Source organism: Ursus maritimus, unplaced genomic scaffold (genome assembly GCF_017311325.1).
Source record: "Ursus maritimus isolate PB19 unplaced genomic scaffold, ASM1731132v1 scaffold_16, whole genome shotgun sequence".
Taxonomy (NCBI): Eukaryota; Metazoa; Chordata; class Mammalia; order Carnivora; family Ursidae; genus Ursus; species Ursus maritimus.
In genome coordinates this window covers 42,298,458-42,312,993 of record NW_024424008.1, presented here as the reverse complement: position 1 = coordinate 42,312,993, position 14,536 = coordinate 42,298,458, and the positions used below count along the sequence as shown (strand labels likewise).

At 57.2% G+C, this 14,536-nt stretch overlaps 1 protein-coding gene across 1 annotated transcript in view; it reads right to left on the bottom strand.

Annotated features, from left to right (window-relative positions):
• Positions 1-1,284: 1,284 nt before the first annotated feature.
• Positions 1,285-14,536, bottom strand: part of KIRREL3 (kirre like nephrin family adhesion molecule 3) — a 185,796-nt gene continuing 172,544 nt past the window's right edge. The window contains exons 12-17 of the mRNA XM_040630644.1: positions 12,432-12,630; positions 10,853-10,888; positions 7,115-7,222; positions 5,535-5,644; positions 2,322-2,408; positions 1,285-1,730 (exon numbers count right to left, since the gene is read on the bottom strand). Of these exons, the coding sequence (XP_040486578.1) occupies positions 1,287-1,730; positions 2,322-2,408; positions 5,535-5,644; positions 7,115-7,222; positions 10,853-10,888; positions 12,432-12,630 (984 nt within the window). The 3' untranslated portion in view covers positions 1,285-1,286. The remainder of the gene's footprint in view (positions 1,731-2,321; positions 2,409-5,534; positions 5,645-7,114; positions 7,223-10,852; positions 10,889-12,431; positions 12,631-14,536) is intronic.

The window sequence follows — 14,536 nt, the reverse complement described above, 5'->3', positions numbered from 1 at the left end:
CACGGGGAGAGGAGCCTGCTTATAGGGGCTGTTGCCACCAAATCCGGAACTATCACCTGCTTTCATTATCTAGGACAATTGAATCAAAGAAGGGCAAAGAACTTCGTGTTCCCAGAGCATACTCTGAGCTCTTGGCTTCTTCCCATGGCTCTGCAGGAATGAAAGGACAGAACGGATATGGTGGAGTAACGGCCCTAACATTTATTTTCAGGAGGCGAGTAGGCGGGATGATGTGTAGATGGACTTTCTCTCTTGCCCGTGGAGTCCTGCGGAAGGCAGGGCCATTGTTCCTTGTGTGGATCTGGGCCCCTGGAGACTCAGCAGCTGAGAAGCCGAGTCTCATCATTTTAAAGACCTGACCTCTAGTCCTCTTAAGCCCTGTGAGCTCCAGGAAACACTCTCTGCGATGACTGAAGAACCCGGGCCCAGAGAAGCTCTCACACTTCTTATATTAGCTCCGATGGTGCTGTAGGGGAGGAGGGCAGTACAGGAAGCAGGGGTGGGTGGGGAGGCTCTGAACTGCACAGCCTGGCGAGGGGAGTGTTGGGCGAGGTTCCCCAGGTGCGCCCCTGTTCCCTCCTGCCCCTCCCTCTCCCTCCCAGGACACCAGTCTCTGACTGGGCCAGTCCCACCTCAGAGTTCAGAGGCTTCAAGTCCAAGGACAGAACTGCAAGAGTATGGACACAAAACACCGAACAAACTGGGGGCCGGCTCATGGCCAGTGTGGTGGGAGAGATGCTTTAGGGCCATTTCTGGCTTCTCGGCATCCAGGGTCTGGGCTTTGAGCAGCTGGTCTAGGGGGCGCTGGGGGTCTAGGGGGCAGCTCAGTGCTGGGAAGCGCCTCACCTCCCCTCTCCCCTGGGGTGTGGAGGAGCGACAGGCACAGGGGTAGGGCTGCGGGCAGCAAGGGGTAGAGCTTGTGGGGAGGCCGGAGAGTGGACGGCAGTTTCATTGAAGCCAAGTTCTAGCTGCCTCGAGTGCCTGTGGGAGGGACCTCCAGGAAAGGGCCAGGGACCGAGTGTCCAGCACCGAGCACAGCGCGCGTAGCGGCCTCCTCTGGCCGTGTCCCCACCGGCCCGCCTCTGGCACGCTGCAGCTGGGGACCCGGATTTGTGCTTGATCAGGGCTTCGGAGGAGGGCGGTGGCAGAGGCACTCGGGGGCTGTCCCGGAGGCGGCCGGTTCTGGGGTCCTCTGCAAAGCACCCACCATCTCTGGAGAGCCAGAAGGTGGCACGCCCCCCCCCTCCCCAGCCCCCCGCACCCTCCCCAGCCCCGGGTTGGGCTCCTCAGACATGAGTCTGCATCCGCCGCTGCAGGGGTCGGCTGGGGTCGGAGTTCTGGGAAGAGGACTGGGAGTGGTGGGAGGAGGAGGCCGAGGCCTTGCTGGCCTTGTCGAACTGCACGTAGCCGTCCTGCTTGCCGCTGCTGCTGACGCTGCTGTCACACTGCGTGTCCAGGAAGGAGCTGCTGTCGCTGAGGGAGCCCCTCTGGAACTCCCGCTCGCAGAGCTCGATGGACGAGCTGCCCATGCCCAGCACGAACCTCTGCCCGTAGTCGTAGAGGCGGCCCTGGCCGCTCAGGGTGCTGTAGATGTTGGTGAAGGACATGCCCGTGGGCACGCGCTGCTTGCCCGCGGGGCGCAGGTCCGGCTGGCAGCTGCTTAGCGAGATGGTGGGGGTCGAGTGGTGCTCTTTGAAGGTGTTGACGCTGTAGTAGCCATTGGTGGGGTCCTGGGGGGGGGTGCAGAGCGAGAGCCATGTCACCGGGCCGCCACAGCCTGCGCCCACCGCGGCCGGGCCTTTCTAGGCCCAGCCGGGCCTCCTTGACGCAGGGAGGCCCGAGGCAACACAGGAGGAAAGGGACAACTGGGGACACAGGGGTGCGGCGGAAAGGAGCAGCCTGGGGCGGAGGGGAGGGGGCGATGACGGGTATTCAGGCGGCCGCAGGGAGGGGAGATCCCGAGGGGACGCGGCAGGGGGCGCTCCACGAGCCACGTGTCGCTGTCAGGGCGGTGCAAAGCCGGCTGAGAGGCCCGCTTGAAGTGCGTTTTTTTTTGTTTTTGTCCAGAACATGGGAACGTAATTTAAAAATTGTGGTTGTAAGGAAGCTGTGGGAGAGGAGGACAGTGGGACCTCAGCCTTCACTGTCTTGCCTCCTGGGGCCGCCGAGCCTCCCACCTCAGGGAGAGAGTCGGCCCCTGGACTCAAGGTGACCTCAGGCCTCCTTGTTTCCCGTCATTGTTGGTCTGGAGCTGGGGCTTGGGCATCAGAGCCGAAGTCAGGACTCCACAGCTGCGACTTACAACCTGTGGCTCCTCTTACCTTCAGGTTCTGAAACTCCTTCTCCTCTTCTTTGAGAACTTCCAGCTGCTTCAGTACTGAGTCTTGCTGGAATTCACCCCGGTCCATCTACGACGCAAAAATGGTGGCTCAGTGGATTGGAGGTGGGCTAAGCGTCCCCGTCCCCCAAGGAAAAGATAGAGGAATGAACTCAAAAGAAGCTTGCCATCTCTGCCTCCCCCTCCCCACCTCCTCTCATTGCCTGGCCCAGGGAAGGCAGGTAAGAGGAGTCAGGGGGAGATTCCAGATGTCCTCATTGTTCCTGGACCCTGTCCTGAGAGACAGGGAGAGGCAGGAGGAGTGGGGGACAGTTTGTAAGACCACAGTTTCTACCCTTGGGCTAGGGCATCACCTCCAGAGATCTCACTTGGAAGATTCAATTCAACCCATTGAGCATTTACCGAATTTCGGGCCAGGCATATGCGCGTTGAAGGACATTAAGATATAGGTGTGCACAACAGGGAGCTGGGTGTGTAGATAAATGATTACAGAACCTCTGGGTTCAGAGGGCACAGGCTGGGGTCCCAGCAGGGAAGTTCATCACCCAGTGCTAGGCTCAGTGGAGGCCTTAGGAAAGAATCACCATGCATGACTACCTGTGAGATGCTGGCAACATGGGCCACACCTATTACTCATAGCAATGACTTCCATGTACTATAAGTTATCTTCCTAACGGATGCCAAAGAGCCTTGGGGCAACGATCACTTCTAGCTTCTCGTTGGGTTCCCCAGCACATCTGGCACAGCACCTTGTCTATTGTGGTCATTGACCAAAATGCTTTTGGTTTGGATTCACAGATAACTGTCTTGATTTGTCAGCCTAGCACAGTGCCTGATAGACCGTAGAGCTGTCACAAATGTTATGTTTATGTTGGATGAATGAATGGAATGGCATAGCTCTCGATCACTGAAAATGAAAATAACAGTTACACGGAAGGCGGAAAATCAAGCATGCTTGGCGCACGGTGGGTACATGAATCTGGATAACCACAGTGATGCTTCCCGGGTGTCACTTCTGCATGTGACATGATCTAGGACAGCCTCCCACTCACTCTCTGAGCTGGCATGTTTTCTCCCTGGTGACTCACTTTCTTGGTCTCTTTGGGAGCCTCATGGCATCATCCAGAGGGTTTCCATTCTGTTTCGCCCTCACTGGTGGTGCTTTTCTCATTTTCTGATAAATGCTCTGGGTCTGCCCAGATTGGAGGGCTTTCCCGCCAGATTCAGCTTCTAAGCCTGCCTCTCATCAACGCTGGGGTCTTACAGGGGCCAGGGGGTAGAGGGAGTGGGGGAGGGGAGGCTCTCAGCAGGTCCCTCTGCCAGGGTCCCTCCTCCCGACCCAGACACACACACCCTCTTAACTGACTAAAGAGTGACCCCCATTCTTTCTCAAGGGTTTGGATTGCAGGGTGTGGAGACACTCTGAGGCAATCAGGATGTCCCAATGGGAGGGAATTCAAGATTCTGTTTGGGAGGAAGGACAGGCCAGGGTACTTCCACACCAGCCTTGATGAAGTTCATCTACAGAGATGTCCATTCCTTCTTGGATCTAGGCTCTTGTAAGATTAATTGCCCTCCTGTGTCAGGCACTGAGTTTGGCCTGGGGGAAATGGACACGCTTAGATTCGGGAACGTGCCCTTGTGGAACTCTGAGATAACTGGGGAGCTGACGGGGAATCTGAGCAATGCACTATAAGACAGGAGCATGCAATGTGTTTGAGGAGAGCAGGAAGTGACTGTCAGCAGGGGGCGGGGGGGACAAGCATGGACAATGATGGAGGAAGTGACATTTGAGCTGATTCTCTCGGGAGAATGTGAAATTTAACAGGCAAGATCAACAGCCAGAGGTACCAAAGCCTTGGGGGTATAAAAGACTCAAAGGCCGGGAACGGCAAGTTTTTGGGGTGTCTGGAGGGCCGGGTGCATTTGGTAGGAAGATGGAGCTGGAAAGTCCAGCAGCCGCCTCTCGATGAAGGGCCTGGTGACATGCTTCGTGGCTGGACTCCACCTAGTAGGCAGGGGGAGCCACGGAGGGATTTTAAGTAGGATACTAACAGGATCCGATTTGCTTTCTAGAAGGACCCTTTCTGTGGGACTCTGGAGGGTGGATTGAATAAGGTGGTTAAAAAAAAAAAAGGTGGCGAGACCACTAGGCGGTGGTACTAGTCCAGGGAGCCACGATGAGGCCCCAACAGGGAAGTCCTAAGGGGACAGGGGCAAGGGCACACATTTGAGAGAGTTTTTGAAGTGGAATCGAGGAAGGACGTGACATGAGATTTGGAAAGAAAAAGACCGGTGAGGAAAATGTCAGTTCAGCTCGTAATGCTGGTGAGCATCCGCCAGGCACTGGGAGGCTCTGGAGACACGGGGATGAACCAGGCAGCTTGCTGACCACCTAGTGGAGACGGATAAGGGAACGGACGGCTTCACAGCAACACAGTGGCTAACATTTCTTGAGCATTTACTATGTTCCACAGGCTCCAAGCCCTTTATGGGTTTACTCATCCAGCCATCACCATGGCCCTGTAAGCTATGACTTTCATCCCCCCTTCACAGGTGGGGAGACTGAGGCACAGGGAGGCCCATGCTCTTCACCCCCGGGTTTGCTACTGCTGGTCCAAGGTATTTGAACCATGCCATCGTATGCACTAGCATTTTCTAGCACAGTTTTCCAGGTTCCTGCTTTTACAGCTGGGTGGATTACGGTCAATTAACAGGGATCAGGAAGAGGAGGGGCAGGCTTAGGTTTGCCGAAGAAGTTACGAGCTTGCTTCTGGTAAGCACTCTGGTTCCTGGAGAGGAGCCTGTGTTTCTTGCAGACTTTTGGGGCTGGGTTTGGGGGAGGGGCAGGGCAGGTACTGAATACCTATCATGTTCATGTGTGTATAGACTTATGTACAAAGTAGCAACATATTATGGCACTTTATGGATGTCTTGTCTACCGAACAGTCAGGTGCTTTAAAAGCTGGGACTTCATTTTAGACAGCTTCGAGTCTCCCAGAACACCAAGTGTAGCAGACACACAATAACTCTTTGTTGGTGGAGAATGGGTGCCTGACCTATTATGGGAGGAGGAGGGCACATCTTGACCGATGCTCTGCTTCTCAGGAGCATCTGGGCCACCAAGAAGCCTCTGGAACCAGGACCTTCGGGACCCAGAGGTCGGGATGGGGTGGGGATAAGACGGCATTCTCACCATCAGCTGCTTGATGGTGGGGTGTTCCTCGGCCTCCCGACCGGAGGCAGGCTCCTTGTGGACAATCTCCACTCGGATGTCATTCTTGGCCGACACAACCCCTTTGAGATCTGGACGAAAAACAGGAAAGTGTAGATGACAGGTTCAGTTCCCCTCCTCCGGCCTCAGGGCCTGAGATGTCAGGCCCCCACCACCCCCACCGTCCCCAGGGTTCACCCCCTAGCCCCTGAACTCAGTAGCTTCCGGGTCACCCCCCAACCCCCAGTAGAACGCCTGTCTGGATGTGCTGTGGGCTGTTGGGGCTTCGGCTCTCTTTCTGTGTGGGCCGTGTTACCTCAGCCTTCCACTGCTGCTGCCCTGGCTTGAGGGGCCATCCTGGTCTGTTCGTCCGCCTTACAGAGCTAGGTCATTTATATTCTCCTTCTAGAAGTCTTCCCTGGCCTACTCTACCAGGCTCTTCTCTCTCCATTCAGAGAATCACCAATCTTACTGTCAGAGGGGGCCTCCGGGTCCCATGGTCCACCCCCCCCACCCAAAGCAGACACGCCCCTGACACGTGGCTGTCCAGCTCTTGGGTCAATGCTTCCGTGGTGGAGACTTTATAGCTTGTAGGCGAGGCAGCCGATTGACGGTCGGGGAGCTCTGTTAGAAGACTCTTGCTCAAACACGCTCCCCTATAACTTCCACTGAGAGGGGGGTGAGGGAGCTTCCAAGACCACACCACTGGGGGCAAGCAAGAGAGCCATGGCTGCTAGCTTTGGAGTGGAGGAAACCTAGCGGCAGGCGGGGGACACCCCGCTGTCTTCTAACACTTCCAAGTGGTGGAGGGAGTCGGCTTCCTTTGATTATTTATTCTGTGCCTTAGGGTCATCGAACGTTAGAGCCAGTGGGGTCATAAAAGTCTCATCGCACAATCCCTTACTATTGCACACAAGGAAACTGAGGCCTGGACTAGTTGTGGCCTGCCCAGGCTCACGTGGTAGAAAAAGGTAGGCCTAAAGCCCGTGCCTCCATTGTTCTCCTCCACTCGGTCATCCCACTTTATACTTCTGTGCGTCTGCCTTCGACATCTAACGTCAGAGCTGCTCTTGGGATGGAACTCCAGGCACACGTGATTCCTCAAGAGTGCATTTTATTGCCAGTGACTGAGGACCTTTAAAAGTCTTCACAAAGGGATTCCTTGAATGCTTTTCTCCCCCCTGGGTGCGGTGACCGACTTTTCTGGTTAGACTAGCAGAACCTGGAGGGCAAGGATCAAGCCACCTCTGTCCCAGTCCCCTCCCAGAGTTCTCTATGGTTCAATACAGCCGTGGGTGTTCAGTCCCAAGTGCTGGCTGACGGCCTTGTCAGACAAAGTTCGGCTGAGTCCAGTCCACATCAGTTGAGTGCCCACTACGTGCCAGACGCCACGCAAAGCACGGCACATGAGAAGATGCCAAGACCCCATCCCTACCCCAGCAGCTCACAGCACAGTAGGGCCCCCTGCTCACGGCACTCCTGCTTACTTGCTCTCCGGAGCAGTCTAAGCCTGGCCTTTTTCTCTGTCCCCCTCCCTGAGATCCCGGGTCTCCCTCCCGTACTTCTCTGGGAGCGGGCACAGCAGAAGGCCACAATGGTTGACATAAGGACGAGGAAGGCCACGCCGGCTCCTACGGCCACCCCGATGATGACGGCCATCGGCACAGACTCTGTGGGAGAGAAGCGGGCACAGCCGATGAGAAACGGGGGACAGGCCACTCTCCCCACCAGGGCCTTACCCAGTTTCCTTGGGTGCGGCCCCTGCCAGGCTGGGGCCACACCCCTGCACTCAGGCCCTCCTGGGAAGTGCCCTGGGGGGGGGGCCCGGGGGGGACCCAGGCAGAGTCGAACAGGGGTCAGCTCCAGCAGGACTCAGGATGGAGGAGGGGGCCGGAGGAACTGGGGAAGAGGGGAGCAGTGGTGGGTGGGGAGGGAGGCAAGCAGACAGGGGGAGGGAAGGGCAAGGAGGGCTACCCGGAGATGAGAAGCAAGGCGGGGGTACCGTTTGGCTCTCTTCTGTACTAAACCAGCAATAGTCTATCACGTAGTGGCTGGAGAGTAGAAAGTCCTGAATTTTTGTTTGAAAAACGACTACGGTCACTTCCCTTGTTTGCCTGGTTTGTGCTCTCCTTCTCTTCCCGTTCCCAGGTGCGGAGGACAGGCAGGGACCACCAGCTTTTAGAGAGTTCTCAGGCCTGAGGCAGCTTGTCCTCACGGGCCTGCTGGGCATCAAGGTAGTAGCCACCAGAGGCCCAAGTCTTAGGTGCAAGGGGGGGGGGTGTCAAGATCGCAGCTGCCCCCACCTCTCTAAAGAGAAATGCTCCTTTTCCTTGGCCCCCCACCCCCCAGTCCTGCTCCTTCTCCTCCCAGGCCAGTCCCCAGGCATCCTGGTAGCCCTCCCTGCAAGAGGCCCAGAACTCCAGCTAGGCAAGCCCTTACTCCCTGCTGAGCTTGTCTGTTTAGTGCCCTAGCCTGATGGAGATGTGGACGGGGAGGGCAGACGGAGGGGGTACGCTCTTCCAGACCACCCTGGCCCTTCTATGGCTGCATACGGGCTAGAGCACAGAATCTGGATCCCTGAATAGTCCATTGGGAATAGAATTAGAAAACTGAGGGGCAGGGAGACCTTATGGCCTGCTGAGTCCAAGCCTCCCATGTATAGCTGGGAACACTGAGGTCCAGAGAGGTCACGTGACTTGGTCAAAGACACACAGCTGCAGAAGACCAGGGCAAATCCAGGCCTCCCCTTGCTCTCCAGTTCCATCTGCTGTATCATACAGCGCCCTCCAAATTTCATGTGCTCTGGACAGCAGAGACGCCAGCACCTTTTCTGAGCAACCTACCTCACTTCTCTTATCTCTAAAATGAGATAATTACAGCGAACTCCTTGGGGGGTTGTTACGGGGTTTCGATGAGTGAATGCAAGGAAAGGCCTCGAAACTGAGCCTGGCACCAGCCCTAGTCAAGTGTTTGCTCCTGCGTCTGGAGGGGTAGGAGAAAAGTAGCAAGGTCAGAACCTTGAATGAGAAGAAAATTCCTTCTAGAGACTGAGCTCCCTGCCCCATAACCTGTCCCACACTGTCAGAGTGGATGACTGTGCGATGTCTGGGGCTTTGTCTTGGGCTGTGGGTTAGCCTCGCATTGCTGTTTGCTTTAAAGCGAGGAAGAGGGGGGCGCCTGGGTGGCTCAGCGGTTAAGCGTCTGCCTTCGGCTCAGGGCGTGATCCCGGCGCTGTGGGATCGAGCCCCACATCAGGCTCCTCTGCTAGGAGCCTGCTTCTTCCTCTCCCACTCCCCCTGCTTGTGTTCCCTCTCTCGCTGCCTGTCTCTATCTCTGTCAAATAAATAAATAAAACTTTTAAAAAAACAATAAAGCGAGGAAGAGAGGAAGAACCCCTCAGCCCTGGTTCCTGGAGGTGCAGCTGGGCGGTGGCGGCAGGTGTCCCCCCTCCCGGGAGGAGCAGGTGCCAGGGGCGGGCAGTGGTGGTGGTTAGGCTGGATGTGTACAACGGTGCACTCGCCACCTGCCTACTGGTGGCCGAGACCGCTGTGAGTGTGGCCAGGGAGGGGACAGGAGAAGGGGGTGCGGAGAACACTCAGGGGTTAAAAATGGGAGGTGTCTGGGTTGGTCTCAACAGTCAGGTGTAACAAAGGGGACCTGACCTCAGTAGACCTCAGTCAGACCCGAGAGCTTGCTTTGGTACATAGATGATTTCTGTCTTCGGGTTTTAATTCTGTGTGGCAAGGAAAACTGCTTTGGAAGTTCATTAGTTCTGTACTTTTGAATTTTTATTAATTTGGGTTTGATTTGGTTCCTCCTTGATTCCTAATAAGTCTCCTTGGAAAAACGCAGGTCTTGTCTCAGCTGAGCTCAAAGCCAAAGGATGACTGTGGAAGGTTCCTTAAGCTCGGCAGGCCTCGATGTCTGTCCTGTCGGGCTAGAGGACCAGGCAACAGTAGCTAAGTTGACTTCTGACTCTGGTGTCCTGTGAGGCCACATTTCCTTCAGTTGTTAAAGGGCACCGTCTGATCTGGAGAATTGTCTCTGAGTTGGCAGGTGGGGGCAGAAAGAGAGGGTCTGCCGGGGACAGGGGGACCCCTGGGGTGGCAGTCCCTCTGCAGCCCGGCTGCGTGTGTTTCCTCCTTGCCTGGCTACCTGGGGTCTGGCCAAGGCCGCCTGGGCGGGCTGTCCCTCTCGGATGTTCCCTGGAGAGGGGCTGGAGGAAGGGGCAGCTCTCCTGCTCAGCCTCCCCCCCTTCCAAGGAGGGGAACTGGGCATGAGGAGTCTCAGCCAGGAAGGAAGGCGTCAGGGAACTGCACATGAGTGTGAACAGACAGGTGACATGGAGACAGGGAGGCGACACCACCTCCAGCACCAGGAATGGCTGAGATGAGGGAGAATACAGCAGGAGTCCTGTCTGTACTGCCTCTGCGAGCTTGCCTGCTCCCAGACTGGTGCTGTTAAAGGGGCATATCCTCCCCGGGTGGGGCACGTGTGGGCCCCACAAGGAGCTTGATGAAGGAACTGGAGGGCCCTAGCTCCTTCAGGGTCAGTGTGGCAGAGGACCCCCACATCTTCCCCATCACCCTTGTCGGCCCCATGGAGTCTGGCTTGCAGTGTCCTGATTCTCTTTTTGGGTTTCTGCTTGGAGAGTGGAGGCCATTGTCTTGTGTGGGGTCCCAAGGCAGAGCAGCTCCACCCTGGGAGCCTGAGGACCACCTTGCTGCTGGGCGCCTGGGGAGGGAGGCACCGCCTAGCAGCTTCAGCCCAGGGCCAGATGACACTTCAATGGGGAAAGGCAGGCAGGAGGCGGGAAGGAGGAGGCAGCAGAAAGCATGGATTAGCATGGATTATGCAGGCTCAGGGGCTGGGAGGCCCTGGCGTCCTGGGAAGCATGGCCAAGCTGGTGATGATGTTAAGAAGCAGGAAGAGTCCGGGAGAGCCTAGAAACAGAGGGAGGCCAGGCCAGGAGCGAGGGGACCTCAGAGGGGAGGAGCCAGGGTTTCTGAAGAGAGGGGATGGGAGGAACAGAGTGGGGGGACCGAGAGCCAGTGTCGGGGCTGCCAGCAGCCTGTGGGCTCTGGTGGCAGGGACAGAGGAAATAGGTCTCTGGGGTCTCTAGACCCGAGCTGGCTGGAAACCCCTCTCCCTGCTCTGGCTGCACTAAAGCCTGGAGGTAGGGGGAGGGCAGAGAAGTTAGTGGCCTGCACAGGCCTCCCTACCCCTTTAGGGTCCCTCCCCCACTAACCCAGAGGTCCCTTCCTCCCAGCCCAGGGGAGTTCTCAAGTCTCCTTCCGTACCTGCTTCCAGCCCGGCTCCCGACTTCATTTCCGAACCTGTTTGGAAATAAAGCAAGCGTCCACAGCCAGGGCCTGGCTGGCCAGGGTGGGGTGGGCCTGGGGCGGCCACCGGGTGGGGATCGGGATGAAGGGCTCCCTCCTCTTTCATGTTTCCGGGACCACCCAACAGACCCAGGCTAGCTGAACTGAACTGGGCGTTCTTTAAGACTGAATTAGAAGAGACTCCAGAGGGGTGGGGACCAGAGAGAGAAGTTAAGGCTTGGGGGGAGGGGGTGGTTTCTGGAGAGGTTGGGGTGAGAACACTAAGGGGAGGGCATGGGGGTGGGAGCACTCAGGGGAAGACATGGAGGGCAAGCAACGGGGGACTGGGAGGGTTTAGGATGATGTGTGGATGATAGTATGCAAATTATGTGCAAAGCATTATGCAAAGCAGCACTATTAGTGAAGAGGTGTGGGGAGACACTGATCCGCAGGGGAGCACTGAGGTCCGAGGGGTCCAGCTGAGACCACCTGCTTAGCCCAGAATCTCCTGCCGGGCCCTGACGGTCTGTGGGTGAGCCTTCATCTTGGAGGGGTCGTACGCTGCCAGGGCCAAGGAGCCTGGGCCGCCTTGTCTGCCATAGACCAAGCCCCCCCGCTCCCCACCCAAAGGGGCAATATCTGCAGCCCATGTCAGGACCCGTGTGCTGCCGGCTGTCTGCTGAGCTTCTCGGAACCACCCGGCTGGGCCCCACTGAGGCTCCCACCCTGTGGGTCATGTGAGACCTTAAGGCGGAGACTGGAGTTCTCAGCGTTTCTCTGACCAGGAGCTGGGCAGTCTGTTCAGGGGGTCATAGGGGGGATGAGACTTCCTCCCCCCAACCCCGTCCCCGGCCTACCCAGCAGCTCTGAGCCCTCCTGCCCAGCGCTGCCCTCTGGCTCGTGTCCCCGTCAGACCACGTGATCCATATGTTTTCTATGTTCCTGGAGAAACTGCAGGTGATCTGAGCCTGCCCCCCACCCCCATGCACCAGGGTTGTGGCGGCTCAAGTGCTACCCCTTAGCTTAGCATGAGCACCCTCTGGGGGACTTTCGGGGAACCGGGCTGGCTTGTCTTAACGGGCTGGGCCAGGTTCCCCAACACATCCATCCTGGTGTACCCCCACAGGGACAACTCAGTGGATGACACACCCCTAAGGACACTAGGGAAATGCCGACTGCACAGAAGCCAGGGCCCTTAGAAGCTGCTGGAAGGCTCATCATGGCAATCAGCTTGGCTTGCTCTCTGGTCACCTTTTCCTGACAGGTCGTCCTGGAGAACGACCACCCTAAGCAGATTTCCCCGGTCTCCTTTCCTGGTGTGGGCTAGGGCCTTGGCCTTGGGGAAACTGCACCCCAGAGGGTCACTTCCGGTGACTGGACCAAGGCTACAGAGCGAGTTAGGAAGAGCTCTGTGACTTGTCCTCTGGCTCAACCTGCCTGTAGCCTCAGCTGGGCTCTGCTGGCTCAGGACCCTGGAAGACCTTGCCTGGGGCCCTGCCCTCGGTGGGGAGGGGGCCTGCTGGTCCCGTTGTCCCCTGGCGGCCCTGGCGGCCCCCACCTTGCTCCTTGAGCCGGATGATCTCCGTGTCGGAGCCGAAGCTGTTCCAGGCGGTACAGTTGTAGATGGTCTGGAAGTCGGCCCGCACGATGTTGCTGATGGTCAGCGTGGAGATGACCCCCTCTTCCGTACTGACCGTCTCCACTGTGTAGCGCCCCGACGTCCCCGACTCCAGCACGTTCTCCTTCCAGGACCAGGCCTGTCCGAGGTGTGCAGAGTGAGCAGGAGACCCCCCGCCCCTGCCAGTGCCGTCCTACCACCTCCCTGCTCCGGGACGGACGCTTCCAGGCTTGCATCCACGCTCATGGCCGCACAGCACCAGCATGTGTGCTCACGGGTCCACGCACACATCACACCACGAACGTGTGCACGCAACACACATCACATCACAACACACACACACGACCCCACATGTGCGCGTACCCATGCACGCACACATGAAGGCTGGGCCATGTCGGAGGCATTTCCATAGACGGGGCCTTCTGTGGCTCTTCCCTGGAACAGCTTCCAGGCAGACAGGGAACCCCATGACGGTGATCGGAGCCCCTCCCTCGGCGGGCCCTCGGCTACCCTGGCAGGTGGGGGTAGAAGACCAGCCCCAGAGTGACTGAGCCTACTTTTGTCACTTTGCTCCTTTGTACGAACGTATGTTCCCAGGGTTGTATTTGTGACCATCCTAACCTGTCTTAGTTTGTCAGGCTGAGAGCTTAATTCTTCTCAGAGCCATTTGGTATTCCTCAGCTTGTGAGCGCCGGGCACACATGCGCGGGCTCGCGGCATTGGGGAGAATGTGGCAATCTATGCAGGTAAGGGCTCGGAGGTCGCGGGTGAGGTGACAGTGCTTCCTCAGACTGGCCGCTGGTGACATTCTGGACTGGAACATTCCCGGTGGCAGGGGCTGTCCCGTGCATTGTAGCGAGTCTGGCAACATCCCTGGCCAACATCTGCTCTATGCTGGTAGCACCCCTCCAAATTGTGACAACCAAAAATGTCTCCAGACAATGCCAAATGTCCCCTGGGTGTGGGGGGCAGGGCGGTTCCATTGAGAACCGCGGGCCAAGAGTTAGAGCTCTGTGAAGAGAAAGATCTGCAAACGTTCTGAAGAGCGAACGGATTATTCTGCAATGGGCATGGTTTACATTATAACTTAAAACAAAGTGAAGGGCGAAGGGAACGGGGGGTGGGGCATGGGTATTAGTTCTATGTATGACTTCTTGCAATTTGTGTGTGAATTTTTCAGACAGTGAATGAACCGAATGCCTGAGAAAGTGTGTAACACCAGCGATGCCCTAACCATATCCGAGTTGACAGGACGACACCTTAAGTGCTTACAGCTTCAGCGTCCCAGCCCCTGGCACGCACACCCCTGTTGCTCAGTGCGCACCCCCTACATCCTCCCTGGCCGAGTTGACCCTGGGGCAGTCTTCTATCAGGACTATCCTAGACATTGGGGACCACTAAAAATAGTATCTGACTCCCACTGATGCTAGAAAATGTTCCCCCTTCTCTGTTTTCATGCCTGGGCTCCCACTGGGTTCAGATGGACTTGGGTGAAGACCCTGGCTTTTACAAAAGCCAACAACTGGCAGGGCCCAAGTGTGAACTCTTCAGGTTGCCTTAGCAGCACTGCTGGGGGTGGGTTTTGAGGGAGGGAAAATGCAATGATACTTTTGGGGTGGAAACTTGGTAAGTGGGGCAGACTCTCCATGGGCATCACGGCCGTGGAGGCCAACAGAGGAGGACTCTTGGGGGGGGGTACGGAGAAAGGGGGTTGCTGACCAGAAACCACACTCTGTCTAGGATTTTGTCAAACACTGGCCTTGAACCCAGGAAAGGGAAGCAATCACTTATTCCTCTCTGCTACCCTCGCTTGCCCCTCTGCTCCTAGGACACAGAACTTGGTTGGAAGCATTTCTGTTATTACTGTTAGAGCCCAGCTGGACCGCAGAGCAGAGTTAAATACCCCTGCAGACCAGCCCTAGGAGCACGCTGTCTTCAGGATGCCTTTCCCAGAGAGACAAGGCACGTATAATTTTCGCCACGGAGACGGGAAGCTCAGAGGCACGGTGGTCGTAAGCTGCAGGCTGAGATGCCCCGCCAGGCTG